The sequence below is a fragment of the Rhinichthys klamathensis genome, unplaced genomic scaffold (genome assembly GCF_029890125.1).
Source record: "Rhinichthys klamathensis goyatoka isolate OS25496 unplaced genomic scaffold, OSU_Roscu_1.1 h1tg000135l_1, whole genome shotgun sequence".
In the NCBI taxonomy this organism is placed as follows: Eukaryota; Metazoa; Chordata; class Actinopteri; order Cypriniformes; family Leuciscidae; genus Rhinichthys; species Rhinichthys klamathensis.
This window is the reverse complement of record NW_026606670.1, coordinates 1,517,415-1,537,711: the sequence shown is the minus strand read 5'-3', so window position 1 is coordinate 1,537,711 and position 20,297 is coordinate 1,517,415. Positions and strand designations below refer to the sequence as shown.

The 20,297-nt window shown below is 42.5% G+C and overlaps 1 protein-coding gene and 1 long non-coding RNA gene across 5 annotated transcripts in view; both read left to right on the top strand.

Annotated features, from left to right (window-relative positions):
- The window catches only part of khdrbs2 (KH domain containing, RNA binding, signal transduction associated 2), a 71,863-nt gene extending 55,659 nt beyond the window's left edge, over positions 1 to 16,204 (top strand). Inside the window, exons 7-11 of one of the 4 annotated variants that reach the window (XR_008807596.1) lie at positions 172 to 254; positions 368 to 426; positions 3,306 to 3,405; positions 5,270 to 5,317; positions 8,825 to 8,974. Coding sequence is in view for 3 of the 4 variants with exons in the window: in XM_056257180.1 (XP_056113155.1) it covers positions 172 to 254; positions 368 to 426; positions 3,306 to 3,392; positions 5,270 to 5,292 (252 nt within the window). In the remaining variant the exon portion in view is untranslated. Of the gene's footprint in view, positions 1 to 171; positions 255 to 367; positions 427 to 3,305; positions 3,966 to 5,269; positions 5,318 to 8,824; positions 8,975 to 16,013 lie in introns of those variants that run through there. The other 3 variants (XM_056257180.1, XM_056257181.1, XM_056257182.1) reach the window with 3 other exon arrangements.
- Positions 16,205 to 18,441: 2,237 nt separating this feature from the next.
- On the top strand, positions 18,442 to 19,278 carry LOC130089700 (uncharacterized). The gene is made up of 2 exons (XR_008807597.1): positions 18,442 to 19,004; positions 19,136 to 19,278. It is a non-coding gene; the product is annotated as an uncharacterized LOC130089700 (long non-coding RNA).
- The last annotated feature ends 1,019 nt before the right edge of the window (positions 19,279 to 20,297 follow it).

The window sequence follows — 20,297 nt, the reverse complement described above, 5'->3', positions numbered from 1 at the left end:
ATGATTTAGCTGTGCCAGTCCACCACTCTCAGAGTATATTTATTAGAGAAATCCTATTGCAGTGTAATTAAACATTGATTTTCCAACCCTAAACAATTAGAGTACTGCTTTGAGATGGATTCAGACCTCTTACGTCTCCCTCTGTGATTACTCTTTTGTGTTTCTGTTCAGGGATATGATGATGGTTATGACGGGGAATATGATGACGAGAGTTATGAGGGCTATGATGACAACTACAGCAACCAGTCGAAAAGGTGCACATTTCATTTCTTCAAAGACATTTTGTCACAACATGAGCTAATTTATGTGTATTTTCACTCTAAGAATCTGTCAAAATGTCTCATAAGAAATATTTTTTCTCCTACAGTGTCTCAGAATACTATGAATATGGACACGGAAATAATGGTGAAACCTATAATAATTATGGTAAGGAATTTATCTGATCTACAGTTCTGCTAAAGCATCATGACTTTCATTGCAAACTTTTTATTTAATTTTTTTGCTCACTAGGGAAACTATTAGCATTTTAGGTCAACCATTTTTAATGGTGCACCACAAAGAGAAACATCCTCTTTGCATAGCAGTAGTTCGCGTAGCAGGCGGGCTGAAACTCAGTCATGGCACATTGCCCACACCAGTGAGAAACAACCTCTTTGCCTCATTCATTTTCCATATTGCTGTTAAATGTTTCAGAGCTAAAGGTAAGGAAAAACACCTAGCGGCATTCGCCAGTTGTTAAATCACAGAGGCCCAGAGCACAGCAGCTGCCATCTTACCTTACTAGTCTGCTTCAGGGCTGGGTTTTAAGATGCACTTGAAATCATGGACCAGAGCCAGTAGAGAGCTGGAGGCGTTGCTGAGGCCCACCAAGAGAGTCAGAATGGCCTTTCAGCCCATACATTTGCCTTTGAATATGTGCCCTCTCTGGATAATATTTGATGCAGGATTCCCTCTGTTCTTGGCATTGACTGTTGTGTTCCTCTGATGCCAGTTTTCCGTTGTATACATACCTGCTCATTCATTTTGCATTGTGTCAAATTGTGCAATGGAGTGTCTCTGTGAAAAGGAATGATTTGATATTTTGCCACCTTTTGACTTGAAACCAAGATTTTTTTGTGTTACAAAAGGTTTTGCTTGTTAGGCATTTAGGATCATATGGATGATTTCCGCTTCCAGAGTAAAAAAAAGAAAAGAAGGTAACTTGTGTCTTTATATCTCATAATAGCGAATTCGTCTTGCAACTTCATGTTGCACAATGTGTCAATAAGTCTCACAGTTGCACCTTCGTTTCTCCCAATTGTGACATTGTTTGCAACCTTATATATTACAGTGTGTTATTATATCTCATAGTATAACTTCATCATTTGCAATATGATGTCTCATGATGTCTTTATATATCACAATTGTGATTATTTCAAGCAGTGTGACTTTATATTGCAATTGTGACTTTATATCTCAAACTGTGACTTTATTTGTGACTATTTCTAGTAATTGTGACTTCTTGCTATGTGATTTTATTTCTCACAGTGTGACTGTATTTCAAAATGTGACTTCTTGCAATGTGACTTTATATATCACAATGTGATTTCATTTTGAATATTGTGATATTTTAACGATCTGAAACGCAAGTATCAAACTCGAAACGCAAGTAACTTTGTGGGCGGATCTTGGGCGCTGTTGCTAATATACCGGCGGGATAAATGACTCTTGCGCCCGACGCAAATCTAAAATGGGTTGGTCTGAAGTAGCAACATTACTCATAGGTGTGGTTTGGGCGTAACGTGCAATAAACCTATCAGAGCGTCATCTCACATTCCCTTTAAAAGCAGGCGCGCTTGTTCCATGGCGGATTGCTATTATAATGGCGGATTTGCCAGGCGCACACCAGGAGCGGTTCACAGCCGAGGAGACCTACGTTCTCGTCAGGGCAGTAAAAGACAGAGAAGTGACATTGTATGGGGATGAGAGAAACCCACCCAAATTAGCTTCGGTTAAACAGGCGTATAATAATTTGGGTAAATGTGTAAGCTAGATTTATGCCTATTTTTTCACATCTTCATGGACACCACAATGATTTCCCTCGTGTGGTAATATTTTTCCTTGTAATTATGTATGGTTTGCAAAACTGGGAACTGCTGTGTCTGTGTAGATGAGAGAAGCAAAGTGTATGCGCGTTGTGCACACGCTACATTATGGCCAAGCATGCGCCCTTAAAATAACATCTGAATAACGCGCCACTGACGTTAGACTAGGTTTTTCCTGGTCTGTGGCGGAATTGTTTTCTGAAACGGCAAAATAGCACCAGGGAACATTTGCGCTGGAACACGCCGCCTCTTTTCGCTGAACCGCCCCCGGGAGCGCAAGTTCATTCCCTAATTTACCGACATGCGCCTGTGGAGGGAAAAGTCCGCTGTGCATCAGGTGCAAAATAGGAATGATACATGCGTCAGTGTACAAAGTCAATTGCGCTGGGTGCAAGATAGGCCCCTTTATCTCACAATTACATATTGGAATTATTATTTTTTTACTCAAAGGCGGAAGCAGGCTTCCATAGGATCATTATAAGTTGGCAAGATCAGTTTTTCACAGTGAGGAGGATGTAAGGGGAAAACATATTAAGTATAATGTGAGTAAGGGAGGGCTGTTTGTGTGGTAGTGATCATTACACACAGAATACTGGAATGTAAGGGATTTTGTAATGATGTATAATGGTTTTTCCTTCTTTCTCAGTGAAACTGTAGTTAGCAACAATGAAGGTTAAGGTTCTTTGCCCTGAAGGCGGGCTGATTGTTTCTTCAATGGCCCAGCGATCACACTCCGAGAACCTAATGGAGCATCGGCTCCCAACACATACTGTATTTAAATGACAGCAGGGTCATGCTGTGAGCTCAGCCAGGATTTCATGCCTCATCTGCTCAGCCTTTGGTAACTGATAATTAGGGCAAAGTGACATTGTATATTTCTGAAATCTATGATAATGGACCGAGGCGAACATGCCCAAGATGAGATGTGGGGAATGGAGCTCTAATTATTGAAATGTATGTGTAAGATGATCAGCTGGTGCTCAGTTTATCATTTTGTAATGCTTAGATCAAAAAAAGCATAAAAAATTGCTAATGTCACATGGAATTACATGGCCTTAGGATATCCATCCCTTGATGAATCTTCATAGCATTGCATTTCAGCCATTTAAGGAGGCTTCCTTACTTCTCTACATATCACTTGTGTTAAATGAAATTTTCAAATGAAGATTGTTTTACCTGATTATTAGTTTAGCATTTTTTGTTTAATCATCTTACTTTTAGCAGAAGAGGACTGGATATCATCCCGGCCCAACCTCAAAGCTCCAGCATCAAGACTTAATCGAGGGGGCTACAGAGATCACCCCTATGGTAGATATTAAAGGTGCTCCAGATCATGTGACCTCCATGCAATGCAAACCGCATTTACTAGGCCTAAATAATATAAAAAGGGATTTTTAAGTGACAGGTCAACCATGTTTTTAAACTCATCCTTACCTTGGGTGAAGGGATGGGAGATACATGGTCCCTTCTTTTCTTATCTGAAACTGTTGACTTCTTTGTAAAATACCATATGAACATTAGTTCTGGCCAGAATTTGGCAGTGTACTTTTGTCATTGAATGCTCCTTCCTTTAGTTTTCCATTGTTTGTCCCCCAAATGTAAAGCATGGAATTAGCTACACATTGTGCTTCCCGGATTTTGGGAATCTTTGCGTTAAGGAAAAAGTGTATCGCCGCAGTGAAAAGACTCATTTTGTACATAACATCTTTCTTAATACTTCTTGATTTGATGATGGTAAATACTGAGTTTGTATATTTAATTTTGATATCAGTATTGGGTTTGAAAGCAATTGGCTATGTATGTAGCCACATCCAAGTGCTTTGCTTTGTGTGTAGCTTGTATTTGTACATAAAAAATGTAATAAAAAGGATGTAAAGCGCATTGTGCAAGCTTCTCTAAATAGGTGATTATAATTGTTAAACTTGTGTTGCTATAATTTGTTAATAAGGATGAGATCATTTTTTTGTAAAATTAGATTAGGTACGTACTTGTTTCTAGTACTAAATGCCTGTTTGACCTGAAATGGCTAATATGTTGTTTTTATATTTAACCAAGAAAGCCACAAAAAGGAACCGTAGAGACGTTGTCAAGTCATATTGTGTAATAATAGATAAGCTACATTAATAGAATTAAACTTTGTTAAATAATTTTTAACATTAGCTCTAAATTGTTCATTGACTCTTGATTAGTCATTTAAATGTTTAACATGTTAATGGAAATCAACTGTTTAGATCAATAAATTGAATCTTTTTTAACACACTCTTTAAGCTTCAGCTTATTAAACAATAAGTCGGACTGACTTGTCTGCACTAACGTCACTCTGAGAATGATATGGAGATTCAGGAGGTAAGAACGTCCCCATATTCCAATAAGATGTTCTAAGTGCCTTCAGCCTTTGGTGTTAACCACTGTAGCAACACTCATATTTCATCACTCACAGGAGTGAATGGGATCCTGTTAAATTGCTTTATCTCTGCTACCTACAGTATATTTTCTTCTGCTATTTATGTTAATGAACATCAGAAGGCTGCATTTTTGTTGTAATACCAATGCATTTAAATATCAGCACTATTGAAAGCCCCATAGAGACCTAAACTCTTTTTTGTGACTATTAGAACTGAATGCTGACTCGTATTAAGACTTCGAAAGGATGACTAAACGTTAAGCAGGTAACCCTAATAATAACTCTAATGTTGCGAATGCCAGTCATAAATTAAGTTATTTATACTTCAAAAAGTAAACCTGCCCTCACTAACCCCAAATAAATGCCTCGGCCCTCTAAATCCGCTAATAAAGTTAACTAGTGACACCAAAAATGACTTACTAACACATAAGAAAGAAAGAAAGAAAAAGCAATTAACAATCCATCTTTTAAAACAAGCTAAAACTGATCTATAATACCTGACCAGCTAAACTAAGCTTTTTAACCAGAAACGCTGAAAAAGATGGTTGCTCTCAAATCATATTCTGCTCTTGACAGCTTTTGTCCAGCCCCACAAATTGGTTTACTTTTTTGATAGTAACATATGCTTTGTCAAACTGTTTTCAATCCATCTGTTAATCGTGCATGCGAGTGTACGTTTGTTTTGACTTGTAGTCTCACTCATTGTTGTTTCTTCATTTTGTGTATTATACTAATAGCGCCTTAAAATCTGTATCTTAAATACGATTTATCCTTCCAACAGGTACCAGTCTCTCTGTGAGCTGAGATGCAGTGGATTGAATCAGACTAGGTAAGCTGCAAAAGTGTCTCTACACGACAAGTGCATTCAAATATAGTTTAGTTGTATATATTTGCTTTTTACTGGGGTTTATTACAACTTCTTGCTTTGACACAAGTCCATCCATTTTCCCAACGTCCCAGGCCTTTAAAGGGGTCATATGAAGGACTTCATAAAACGCTTCGTTCAAACACGCCCCTGCAAATCTACGTCAGTGTGTGGGGGCAGAGTTTCATAACACCGCCCAAATGTAAACGCAAAGAAAGAAGGCGTAGCTTTTATTCTCGCTGTATTGTTGCCGCCGGCGCCGCCACGTCATTGAGACACTGTATTTTTCGTTGCGAAAGCCAAACTACTTTGTTTGGCCTTCCAAAAGAGGACACAGTTAGAAAACAGTGCTTAAGCTTTATTTACACCACTGTTCCAGAACAGTACAACTAAAATTTTCGACTGTGTGCTGCGCATTTTTCGGAGGACTGTTAGCAGAACCTGGGAGAGTAGCTACAAGGCCGGCTGTGCACAAAGGCCGATTCTAAAAAGTGGGGAAATTCCATCTTTGCATGTACAGTCTGGTGCTTCTGACTCACACAGCCTGTAAGTATGTTTTCATATTTTAAGAATTTGCTACTGACTATTCGAAAGCGAGTTTTGAGCAGTATAGAGTAGCGTTTTTTGTTGTTGTTTCTACGATCACAAATACAGACATAGTTTTATGTTTACATAGTGTTCTGACACCCATAGCGCGAAGCATAAAAAGACAGTATAATTCATTTTAATCAGCAATTATGTCCCCAATTAAATAAAACCTTACCAATCTGATACGTTCTGGTCCAGTCGCACTGGCAAAGTTGATCAATCAGCTTGGTCATCTGCATTTTCCGGATCAGATTCGGGCTCGAATTGATAAGGTAGTACCGACATTATCACCTGTCATAAAGTTTGGGAGCTGATGTTCCACATATGGTAAGGGGCGTGACATTTCCATCACACGCTTAAGGTTTTTGGGCCAATCACAATGCACTGGATTGCTGGCCAATCAGAGCACACCACGCTTTTCAGAACGATGAGCTTTGTAAAAACCGACGCGTTTCAGAAAGGTGGGGCAAAGAGGAGCAACAATAATGTACAGTATCTGTAAAATAATGACTTTTTTTTTTTACCTAAAACCGTGTAAACACATTGCATTAAACCAAATACACAGAATAATGTTCTTTTTAGAACATCATTATGACCCCTTTAAACCCTTATGAAAAATAAGTTTATTCAAGTGTGCTATTAGTATACTTCTTTTAAACTAAAAATAAGTATACTTTCAGTCTCCTTTTCATCCTCAGGAATATACTTTATATACTTCTCAGGAAGATACTTAAAATTGCACTTAAGTATACTTGACTTATACTGACAGAAAAGTCTAAGTATATTTGGCCTATAATTGAACTCAACCTTTTGATCGAGATATACTTAAAAGTATAATAAAGTATTCTAAGTATAATTGGCTTCTAGTTGTGTTTAATCTTTTGATTGAGTAGCCTATTAAATACTATACATTTTTTCACTTAGATTTACAGGTCAAGTCTTAAACTTACATTGTTTGAAAATATTGATTTATAAAGAAAACAGATATTTTTGTGTAGGCTAGTCCAATGGTAGTGTACATAGGAATTTACGTCAAATCTACTTAACTCTTTCCCCGCCATTGACAGAATTTTCCGTCTATCCGTGTTTTCACTGTTATACGGTTCTGAAAATAGAACAGAATCTCCTGATCAAAACACAGGTGAAGAAGCAGAAACAAGTGATAGAAGGTTGCTCACTTAAATGTAAAATAACACGAACATTAAAGAGCAAATAAATCAAAACTGCCTAACGTTACAGAATGAAATGTTGAACCCATGAAGAGGAAATGACTGTGAAGCTTTGGGGGTGTTGATGAACTCGATTTATTCCATCTGTGTTTTGATCATCATTCTAAATCCAATCGGGATGTAGTATTTGACAAAAATGTGATTTTCTCAGCTTTAAAAAAAAAAAATGTTGCTGCTTTTGTGCTGATGAAAAAGGATGCATGAAGCTATAATAAAATGTTTTTAAAATGGAAAGCGTTAAAGTAGTTAGAGGTATATTTGAAGTATAAAAACCGAAATAGAAACATAGTATTATACTTAAAGTGCCAAAATAATATACAAATAGTAAACTATGTATGATGTTATGTTCACTTAAAAAAACGTACCAGTGTACTTGCAGTATAAAACTGCTAAACTAGTAGTATACTTCTTTCATAAACTAAAAAATGTACTACAAGTATTTGACAAGTAAACTATCAGCATACCTATAAGTTCGCTTGTAGTTGCAGTACATATTAAAAACAAGTTGTGTACTCTAAGTTCACTACTGTTACACTTAAAGTATACTAAAAGTGTATTTTATATACTAAAAAGTGGACGAATTTACTCCAAAATAGTATTAAATCAGTACAGTTACAAATTTACTTCTAGTACATTATGTAATAAGCATACTAATACCAAAGTATACTTAATAATATACTTTAACTTTACTTAAGTATACTTAATAAAATGAACTTGAAGTATAGCCTACTTATGTTTTTGTAAGGGTATACAGGCAGGGAAACACCCTGGATTATGGAAGTCATTTAGTGTCTGTCATGCTTCATCGGAAGCACCAAGACAGTACCTATATGTAGTGCAGAGCTGTCTTAGTGCAAGAGAAAACAATAAAGCAAACAATTGTATTTCAGAGTTAGGAGCATGAATTAACGTTTTGTTGTGACTGTACAATTAATAAGCCATTTAGCAAGTAACACAAACATCCCTTTAGGTTAGCTTGAAGACAGAATCCCTCTCAGTATGAAATAGACTTGTGAAACTATGCACAGATTAATTGCACACACCACTAAAATATTAAGGGTGATAGTATGACCTCGAGTGAAATGTGGCCTTCAGGAACAATGCTTTGAACATTTGGGTAATTAACAACTTTTTGTATTAATTACGATGCAGGTGATCCCAACATGTGGAGCATAACAGCAACAAGAGACTAAAACACAGTGTTCTTTAGGATTCATTTAGTTTTGTTTTTTTCTGCTAGTTATTCTGTTCATTTTGACCATCATCACACTATTTTGGTTGTCTTGATGGATGGAAGTCTTTTGTAGAGGTCAGCCATGTTTTATAGTCTAATTAAGGACAAGACAGGCACATGCTCAAACAGATGCGTTTTTTACTCCGAGAACCATTTGTAAAGCAACAAAGGATGATTAAATCGCTGACGCCTATCAGATGGCTTACTTTAGAATGGTAAGGTGATAGGAGCGGAAACAATGACGAAGATGTTTTAGCTGCATTAACACTGCTGTGGTTTTTGATCGTTAATGGTCTGCTTGAAATAAACTATTCAGCTGGTACATTTAATTTGTGTAAAATAGCATGTCATTAAATATAATGAAAAATGGATTATGCATTATTTAAATAATATAATGGTATTTTTGTGATTTGTGGACAGGTTTGACTGAATGGCTTTAGGCTTGCTGATTAAAATGGGCAGTGTCTTCTAATCAGTGGCGCACAGGTGGCGATTTTGCAGTAGTACCTGCGGCTTGAACATGTCAGCAGTGGATTTTGAAGCTTGGATGTACATGTCCTGAAACACTGTTCCCTAGTGAAAGAGAGTGCAGGAGGTCTGATAATTCGACTGCAGTGCAATTAATTAATGACACTTGTTAGAAACAAACAACTGGACTTTTTAAGCTTTCTGTTAATCTGGTCTTGTGTATTGCACAATACATTTTGTTTCTTCTGTGGTGAGAAAGAATGCATGTATGATGACAATAACAGATTAATGTATGATGTTTTCAGCTGGGAGACTGTAATTCACACACAAGACATTCAATTTGCTGTCAAATACTAGTGGAATTTCCATCACTATTGAAAATCACTGTTGTTTTCTGTGACAGTTAGTCATCATGTAGAGAGACTGAGATGGAGAGTCGTTTGAACAAAAAGGCTTTAGACTTGTCATCACATTTCTTTTCGCATAGTTGTTAGGGTAAATTCGTGGCCCAAACAGCAACTTTTAATATAGCCATGATGATATTAAAAACGTCTCGGTTACGGATGTAACCCTCGTTCCCTGAGTAGGGAACGGAGACGTTCCGTCGGATGACGACGAATGGGGTTTCGCTTAGAAAGCCTGTCGACTTCGAGTATACAAAAACGAGCCAATGGCAAAGAAATGCCATGGGTCTGCGGAATTTGCCTTTCGTAACTCCGCCTCACCTCGTGGGTATTTAAGGAGAACGCTCCAGCAAATAGGCATGTTTCTTCGCTGAGGAGCCAAGACTGAGCTCAGGCGATCCCCGCGGTACTGCGGAAAGTGGCAGGAAGACTGAACGTCTCCGTTCCCTACTCAGGGAACGAGGGTTACATCCGTAACCGAGACGTTCTCTTTCGTTGTCACTCCGAGTTCCGTCGGATGACGACGAATGGGGATACCAGTCTAATCACGCCACCTTCTCAGCTGTCTTCCAGTGCCCTGCGTAAATCTGAGATCCCTGACGTGAGACTAGCACGGACGAAAGACTCCTATTTAGCACAGGAATACCAAGGTACACTGGGGAGCATATCCCAAGATATTTAGGAGAATATGCAATTACTGCCAACCCAGAGGGGGGGACTTAAGAATACACATATGACCCGAGGGATGCATATGGGGAATCACTGGGGTGTCCAGCCGCAGGTGGAATATTTCAACCCCAGGGGTGGCAAGGTGGCTTGCCAAGGGAAAGACACATGCTCAGAGAGGCTTACAGTGGAAATACACATGTGGGGGTAGCTCAGAGGAGGTACCATGCACACGGAAGGCACCTAGCCGACGCGCAGGCAATAGACACTGGCGCCAGCGTCAGCAGTGCTGGAGGAACTCAAGGCTTTCGGGGAAGCTCACCTGAGGAGAATATCGCACGTATCCAGTCCGCGGAGTGGAATGGCGAGCAAGCGAAGACACCTGAGCGGGTCCGGCACTAGCTGGTTGAAGCGAGTACATGAGAGAACACTGGCTCCACTCGGAGATTGTAGAATCTGGCGAATGTGTTAGGTGTCGCCCAGCCTGCAGCTCTGCAGATGTCTGTTAGCGAGGCGCCATTCGCTAGAGCCCAAGAGGACGCCACACTCCGGGTGGAGTGAGCGGTCACACCAAGGGGGCACGGTCGACCTTGCTGCTGGTATGCCAAAGCAATGGCGTCCACTATCCAGTGAGACAACCTTTGCTTGGAGAGAGCCTTTCCCTTCAGCTTCCCACCATAACAGACAAAGAGCTGGTCTGAGGTCCTGAAACACTGCGTTCTGTCTACATAGATGCGAAGAGCACGTACTGGACAGAGCAGTGCCAAGGCTGGGTCTGCCTCCTCCGGGGGCAGCGCTTGCAGGTTCACCACCTGGTCCTGGAAGGGAGTGGTAGGAACCTTGGGCACATATCCAGGCCGGGGTCTCAGGATCACGTGAGAGTAAGCCGGCCCGAATTCCAAGCACGCTTCGTCAACGGAGAATGCGTGCAGGTCCCCTACCCTCTTGATGGAGGCCAATGCAGTCAGAAGCACTGTCTTCATTGACAGGAAGTTAAGCTCGACCGACTGCAAAGGCTCAAAGGGAGCACTGCGCAAGGCAGTTAAGACCACTGCGAGGTCCCAAGAGGGTACGAGAGGAGGGCGAGGAGGATTCAGTCTCCTCGCTCCTCTCAGGAACCTGACGATCAGGTCGTGCTTCCCCACAGACTTACCTTCTATTGGGTCATGATGTGCGGCAATGGCGGTGACATAGACCTTGAGGGTGGAGGGAGACAGCCTTCGCTCCAACCCTTCTTGAGAAAGGAAAGCACGACACTGATCGAACATCTCTGGGGGTCCTCTCGGTGAGAAGAGCACCAGTTGACGAAGAGGTTCCACTTCAACGCATAGACGTGTCTCGTGGACGACGCTCTAGCGGAAGTGATGGTAGCCACCACCGCTGGTGGTAGGGTACTCAAACCTGCCTCGTCCCGTCCAGGAGCCACACATGGAGGTTCCAAAGATCGGGACGAGGGTGCCATAGGGTGCCCCGTCCCTGAGAAAGGAGGTCCTTCCTCAGGGGAATCGGCCAAGGAGGTGCTGTCGCGAGGAGTATGAGTTCGGAGAACCAGGTCCAGGTGGGCCAGTACGGCGCGACCAGAATTACCTGCTCCTCGTCCTCCCTGACCTTGCGCAGGGTCTGCGCAAGAAGGCTCACTGGGGGAACGCATATTTGCGGCCCCGCAGCCAGCTGTGCGCCAGTGCATCCGTGCCGAGCGTGCCCTCGGTCAGGGAATAATACAGGGCGCAATGGGTCGAGTCGTGAGAGGCAAACAGATCTATCTGTGCGTCCCCGAACTAGTCCCAAATCAGCTGAACCGACTGGGGATGGAGTCGCCATTCTCCTGGGAGGGGCTGAAACCATGAGAGCTCGTCTGCACAGTTCAGGGCTCCAGGAATATAAACGGCATGAAGCGACCTCAGATGCTTCTGACTCCATAAGAGGAGGTGGCGGGCAAGTTACGACATACGGCGGGAGCACAGACCACCTTGACGGTTGATGTACGCTACAGTCGCTGTATTGTCTGATCGGACTAGTACATGCTGGCCCCTGAGCACGGCTCGGAAGCGGCGCAGGGCGAGCTGTACAGCCAGCAACTCGAGGCAATTGACGTGCCATAGGCGGTGGGGTCCTGTCCAGGAGCCCGCGGCAGCACGTCCATTGCACATGGCACCCCAGCCCGTGGTAGAGGCATCTGTTGTTACAACAATATGCCGGGAAGCTCGTTCCAGCGGCACTCCGGCCCGTAGAAAACTGAGGTTCGACCACGGAGTGAAGGTCTGGCGGCAGGTCGGAGTAACTGGTACTCGGAGAGTGCCGTGTTGCCATGCCCACCTCGGGACTCGGTCGCGAAGCCAAAGCTGAAGCGGTCTCATATGAAGCAATCCGAGCGGTGTTGCCACGGCTGCAGATGCCATATGCCCCAGGAGCCTCTGAAAAAGTTTCAGTGGAACCGCACTCTTGCCCTCGAACTGTCTCAGGCAAGTCAGCAGTGACTGCGCGCGTTCGCTCGTAAGTTGCGCGGACATGGCGACCGAGTCGATCTCCATACCGAGAGAAGAGATCCTCTGCACGGGGCAAAGTTTGCTCTTCTCTCAGTTGACCCGAAGGCCCAGACGGGCTACATGGCGGAGCACCAAGTCCCTGTGTTCGCAAAGCTGATCTCGAGAGTGAGCTAGAATTAGCCAGTCGTCGAGATAATTCAGAATGCGAACCCCGTGTTCCCGGAGGGGAACAAGGGCTGCCTCGACGACCTTCGTGAAGACGCGAGGAGACAGGGCTAGCCCGAATGGGAGAACTGCGTACTGATATGCCTGCCCCTCGAAAGCAAACCGCAGGAACGGTCTGAGTCGAGGGAGGATGGAGACATGAAAGTAGGCGTCCTTCAGGTCGATCGCTGCAAACCAATCCTGGTGCCGCACACATTCGAAAACGCGTTTGGCGGTGAGCATCTTGAACGGCAGCCTGTGAAGGGAGCGGTTCAGAACGCGCAGGTCCAGGATTGGCCGTAACCCACCGGTTTTCTTCGGGACAATGAAGTACGGGCTGTAGAAGCCGGTCCTCATTTCGGCTGGAGGGACAGTCTCGATCGCACCCTTCGCCAGCAGGGTAGCAACCTCCGCTCTCATGATAGGGGCCTTGCCACCGACCATAGTGGAGCAGACTCCCCTGAAGCGGGGAGGAGACCGCGCGAACTGAATCGCGTAGCCGAGCCTGATCGTTCGCGTGACCCGGCGGGACAGGTTGGGAAGCTCAAGCCAGGCTCCCAAGGACTGTACCAGCAGGGTCATGCGAACCACAGACTTCCCGTCGGTGGAGCAGCGAGGCGGTATGGCTGACCCAGACGTGGACGGCATAGCGGCCCGGTGTGGGGGTACAGCCATAGACCGCGTCCTGGAGGAGACCAGGGAAGGACGAACGTTCCACGGGGGTCTACTCTGCCAGGGGTATGGCGACAGAGGAGGATGAGAGCGGCACGGTCCGGGGACGGCGCGCACTGTCATCCGGCTCTGGGACAGAGGAGGACGAGGGGTGCACGGCCCGGGGGCTGCGCACCGTGTCGTCCGAGAACTCTGTGTGCTCAGAGACGGGAGAGTCAGTTCTTTCTGGAATAAGGATTCTTCCCCGGCCCTCCACCAGGGAAAGGAGTGGCCCTGCTACCAGCTCCTGGAAAGAACTGAGTCCCATCTCCGAGCAGCCCATCTCAAGAGTGCCGCTTAACCCGGCGTATAGCGGGGGGCGGGGCTGGAGAGGGCTGTGGCGTCCCCCTGCGGCTTCCAGAGCCAGCCCGGGTGAACGGGCGGGGTGGGAGCCGCAGGAGGGCGCCTTCGGCGGTGGGCAGACCGAGGGATCTGCTCGGACGGCGGGGCCGTCGGGGCAGAATAAGCCTCAGTCTGCTCGTGGGCGGTTGAGAACTGTTGGGCAAAGCCCTCAACCGCACCGCCGAAGAGGCCGACCTGGGATATGGGGGTGTCAAGCAGAAGGGTCCGCCCGACATCCTGCACATCAGACAGGTTCAGCCACAGAATGGTGGACATCACCTGACCCAGGGAGCGTACAGCCACTTTCGTCGCTCGGAGAGCAAGGTCAGTGGCGGCGCGCAGCTCATTGAAGAGCCCTGGGTCAGTCCCGCCCTTGTGCATGTCCGTGAGCATCTGGGTCTGGTAGACCAGCAGAATGGCCATGGCATGCAGTGAGGCGGCTGCCTGTCCTCTAGCGCTATAGGAATTCGCCACAAGTGTAGACGAAAAACTACAGGCTTTGGACGGGTGCTTAGGATCGCGCCGAGAGGAAGCACTCTGAGTGAGTCATCCACAAACGCTGCTCTAGCGTGATCAAGCCCAAGCACGCAGAGCAGAGAATGTGCCCATCAAAATCGGAAATGAGTCGACCGCAACCAGAAATGCACGGGCGAGCCGTCTTTAAAAAGACGTGCCGCGTGCGAGCTTTTTTATGAGAGGAGAAAAAAACTCTGCGATGTTGAAGCGAGCAGGGAGAAACACACTCATTGGCAGATCACTGCACAGATCAGCAGGCAATGTGAACTCGCTGCAGATCGCCGTCACACCAACACCGGAGAGAGTGGCTCGTCTCGTAGAGTGAAGTCAGAAATGGCTGTGGAGTGAAGAGATACTCTTGGCTCCGAAGCGAAAACATGCCTATTTGCTGGAGCGTTCTCCTTAAATACCCACGAGGTGAGGCGGAGTTACGCTAGGCAAATTCCGCAGACCCATGGCATTTCTTTGCCATTGGCTCGTTTTTGTATACTCGAAGTCGATAGGCTTTCTAAGCGAAACCCCATTCGCCATCATCCGACGGAACTCGGAGTGACAACGAAAGGGAACTAAGGGCACTTACTTAGTTAAGCAATCCAAAAACAAAAATGGTAATTGCTATATTTTACCATAAAACCTTCCTTTGCTATTGGAAATTTTGTTAAGATGTATTTTTTTAAGATTAGCAACAGTACATTTTATTAACCTCTATAACTTGTCTGTAGCCCTTTAGCGTTCTACATAACCATCAGTAGCATAAGGATAAAAATATCAAGAATATCAACATTAACATAGATATGCAGATTTAACCATCTTAAACACAAGGATGAGTTAAAATGACTTTGTCAGGCAGCATGGTGCTTGAAGATGTTGAAGACGTGCTGGTCCTGTAGTTCAATTCCTGTAGTTCAATTCCTATGGGTTTTTAACACAGCAGGAGAGTCGACAAACAAATGTTAAGGACACAGAGTTTTTAACTGTACAAAAAGAGAAAAGATTTTTAAGCTGTGTTCAGACCTTTGAAATGTTAAATGAGCAGTCTGTTGGGCCTTTCATCTTTTCAAATGTAGTCTTATTTTGTTTTATACCCTTTTGTGATGTTGATATCCCACAACGTCAGTGAAAGCCATTGTACGAGAATGAAAAAGACTTGTACATCTCGGGGTGTGCGAGCCTCACGGCCTAAGCCTCTTCAGGGGATCCTTTTGGAATGAACGTGGATAATGGGAAGAGATCAGTTAATCCAACATCCATTACTTTTCCATAATCAATGATCAGTGCAGACGATGTAGAGATTTGAAAATAAATCCACTAAATTCTTTTAAATGAAGCTTGTAGCTTTTATTTTAAGCCTGGGAATGTTATGTGAGATGTAATCATTACCTACGTTAAACCTTCGAACAGTCAGTGTGGAGGAGAGTGAAAGAAGATACAGCTTTTTCTTCAGTAGATCATGAATCATAAGCAGGGTATCAAAATCTTTTACGAACAAAACAGCTGAAACAACCTCATGATGTAGTTGGTGACTAAGAGACCTCTGAGGCGTTTTAGGCTACTCATTTTTTGACAACTACCAGAATGTCAGACAGAATACACTGGTCATATTCCTGTTGTCTTCAGGCAAGATTTTAGACAGAAATATTATCGCTGAGGAGGGTATCACTATCATCAGCTGCTTTCCCAACCCGAGTCCTCCCACGTATCCAGCTCTCTGCCTTTAATGCTGCCAAGTGTAGGATATCCATTCTCAGCCTCCCCTTAAACATTGTGTTTGTTTAACCTGAGTAACATCTATTCTCTTCCTTGTCATTGCAGGCACTTTGTAGTCGATATGTGGAGCATGTTGATAAGACCAATCAGTGAGAAGTGAGGGGGCTCCGTCTCATTTGGCTGAGGAAGTACTTATAAACTGTCTGTGTGCAGATGCTGTATGCCTGGTAAGTTGACTATTGTTTATACTTACCTCTTACAAGTGTACAGAAAGCTTAGTGAAAAATAAGTAGACTGCCTTTACTTATATAGATAATAGCAGTAGTAATAGCCTAGTGTATATCAGATTATACAACAGTTTACTGTATCGTTTATGGTGTTCATCCACACCAATGCACAATAACGTTCTGTTAAATGCTCAAACTCAGTCAGGGGGATTCTGATTGGTTGTCAAAGTTCTCATCTTTCATCAGCTGGAAAAATCGTTCTGAAAGATATTCGAATGATATTGTTCATCTGTGTCATTTTCATTATTGATTCTCAAAGAATTAGAATGATTATTAAAACGTTATAGTTATTGTCCGTGGCATGAATGGGCCTTCAGTTCCGGTCTTCGAATTTGATTTGAATAATCATTCCAAGAAGGCTAATAAACATCCCAGCAGCCCTGGGACTTTGAAGTACTCCACTTGTCCATGTTTGCATGTTCCAGGTAGACAGACTGTCATTCTGTGCAAAAATGGTGTGAATTGTTCAACGAGTCTTTCTGTAGGTTTCATAGATACGCCAATAGGAGTGCATCATTCATTAAACTGATTTGTTCAGGATCAAAACAAGTGTGTGTCATTGAATCATTCACTCAAATGATTAGTTCAAACACTACTTTGACTTCCTGTGTAACTCTTTTAGTTGTCGCAGGCAGCAAGAATAGACAAAGTAACTGGCAATATTGTGTGTAAAATGTGAGTTACTAAATATTATCATCGACAATATTGCATTGTTGTAAAAATATCACACCCTCAATCATTCTGTCGGTCTGAATATCAGCGCGACCCATGGCCGAATCACAGCTGTGCTTCAAAACCACAGCACTCTTGATCGTGTGTTAATGAAATATTCTATTCAGCATGCTAGACACAATGTAATTATCCTTTTAATTTTTAATGAATCTCAATTAGCAGTAGTCCCACTCTTCTCATTATAGAGAACTTTGCTCTTCATTTAATAAAACACTCCATACGCTTTAGGAAGACATGAATTTGTGGCTTATCCTGTCTTCTCTAGTGAAAATCACACTCCGGAAGTCCCTCTTGAACACAGCACCTGGAAAATACAGCCATGTTTGCATAGCTTCTGTTTATTTTGGGTGTTCAACTGATTAGTATTATAGGAGTATAATGGATTCCAGCATTATTGGTGTTGTTTTGGCAGACACATTACACAGAGCCATTCTCATGTTGAGCTTATAACTGTGTGAGCCAGGGGCCACATTCCCAGAGTGCCTAGCGCCTGTTTGTGAATTCAGAGTGCAGCGAGCCTTGGCGTTTTCACCTGTTTTCTTGTAATCATTTTACCACTCACCCATTTCTTCATCCGTTTAATTCTTAGCAAATTATAGCTTTTTTAGGAAGTTAATTGTTCTGCAGTGATTTCAAGGACATTTGAAAACAAGACAATCAGTGATTCATTTAAAATTGAGTGAAATCTTTGTGGAAAATGATCAAGGATGTCTATAATACCCGGAGAAATCGATCCATATAGCATCTCAAAGGCAGTTGCATGTGCTGTGCTATAATGAAGTTATACTATACTATATGTTGCTTTTTAAAATTTTGTTAGAAAATGCTAATTATTTTAAAGTTAACATGAAACAGATGTTACGATAGTCTTTTCTTCCCTGTTGTGGCGTACGTACAGTATATCCAAGTGTTACGGCTTCTCGAACAAGAACAATGCAGGGCAGGACTTGATCTCATGTGAGTGACAGGCTGCCCTCACTCCAGCAAACAGATTAGTTTCCTTTAGACATTCTGTTGACTACAAGTAACATTGCACCTACAGGTATATATACAAATCTCATTAGATTATTAGTTGAGTATTAGTAGTCTGGTAGGGTTAGTAGAATACGTTGACATGTACTTGCAAAGTTACCTAACTCCAGTAGAATGTCTGTTGGAGGACCATCACAATAAAGTGTTAGCAGATATTAAGCAGACAGTCTACTAATACTCTTGCATAGTCAACAGAATGTCTAAAGAGGACCATCAAAATAAAGTGTTACCTAATGATGTGCATGGATAAATCATTTATAATAAATACTGCAATATTCCATTCAAAAAATGTAATTGTCCGTTTTGATTTCATGGTGACTTTAAACCGGTACGGTAGTTACAGCATCCCTAACATGTTAACCAGCCAAACCATGGCCCCTTTGAATAAAGTGCTCTATTGCTAATAATGAATAAAACTATTTGTATTCATGATTCACTTTAACTAATTTAATTTAGTCTCATGTAGGTAATTTTTTCTTCTTCTTTTTTTTTTTGCACCAAAAGCAGTGAAGATTGTGTTATGATTGAAGAGTCAATTAATGCAGTCTGACTGAAAATTCAGAGGTTTGACAGTGATACAATGACACCATCTGCTTGCAGAAGTGCACTTGCACTCTCTTATTCTCTGCCATTATGGTAACGCTACACACTTGGCAAGTCGACTGAGGGATTTGTTCTGGAAACCAAAGATAATTGCAGGGCTGTAGACAACAGCTTCCAACTGACAGACGTTTGTCAATGTAACTGTGCTTTCTCTAGGTCACTGCCAACATTGCTCGAGATGTGTTTCCACCCACAGTGTTTGAGCTGTCTTACTTGTATGTGATAATGTTCTTCTATTGGGAGGTGTCAGTGAAAAAGCATAGTGTAAAAGTGTACCAGAATTAGCGGTGTTTGGAATCCATGAAATATATTACTTCTCTCTATTTTCCTTCCCCAGCAGTGTTGCACTTCTCACTTCTATGGATCCCACAGCCCTTCAATAGAGCTGATCTCGACAGAACATCACTGCAGGGCACAGATGACCACTGCGTATCCATCTTGTGTAAGTCACTGTATGGACACACTTGGTTTGTGACAGATGGGAAAGGACGGCATTTTTCTCTATTAGAAATATACATGTATGTCTTTTGAGTGACACTAAGTTAAGACGCATGTTTTTATTGTCTTTTTCAGCTAAATGAAAGCTGAACAGTATCTTATGAGGCTGACCTCACTCCTGGATTGGTTCATTCAGACCACCGTAGAAGGTCCAAGAAGATACATTTCTTAAGCTGTATCACATCTAAAAATCCAGTTTGAATTCTTCAGAGATATGGTAATACAGTGTTAAGATTAACATAGCAACATAAGGCATGCCACATATTGTGGTGTAATATAAGGCTATGTTGATCCTAACATTGTTTTCAGGTTTAAATAACAGCTAAATCCTTTCTCATGCATAATGTTGTCCTGTAAGGTCTTGCATTTTTTGGTCATATATCCTCTTTTCGCTTAATCTTTTTATCCCACAGGACAAAAAAAGGACATAATTGGATTAAATGGCTGTTGAAGATGGAGTATATTTTGTCTACGCTATGTCACCTCAACGACAGCTAAATGGGAGGGTTTGACATGGTGCCTTAAATCTTGATAGATACTTGAAACTAAATACCTATAAATATCTGTATGCCACACAAACAGTTCTGCTTGTTTTGGGGTTCTAGAAGCAGCTTGTTTCTGTGCTTTCTGCCATTATGACATCTGTGAGCAGATGACTCCGTTTGCTCTGCGTATGTCACTTCTAGCAATGTCGAAATACTACTCATCAGAACCTGTGCTTTCAAAGCCGGAGGCTTCAGAAATTATTTAACAGTTAAAAAAAACATACAGTAAATGATTTTCACACAATGTCCAGCCCAAAACTCTTTAATGACAAACACATATTCTCATTAATGCTTTGAGTTCCTCCGCTGGATGTGTTTCTCCTTGCAATGAAAATTTCAAAACATCCAATCATGTTTTTCTGAGTGGCATTTTAACACCGTCTTAAGTGCCCTTGAGGTTATCAGCACAGCTCAGACAGAATTTTAAAATTCAATTTTCTTATGACTACGAATGAAACAATATCATTTTGAAGAATGGGGAAAGCAGAATCGTCTATAGGCTTAAGATTTGACATGCATTTCCACTGATGCAATAAAACTATAATTGTTTTTATAGTCGTATATAAACGCATCTTTTTTTATCCTTTTACTGCCGATTTCACTCAGCTGTTGTCAGCAAATCTAGCAGTTCTCTCTGTCATCATCTCTCTGTTATGTGCTGATGGAGAGAATAAAGTGATAAAAATGATTTT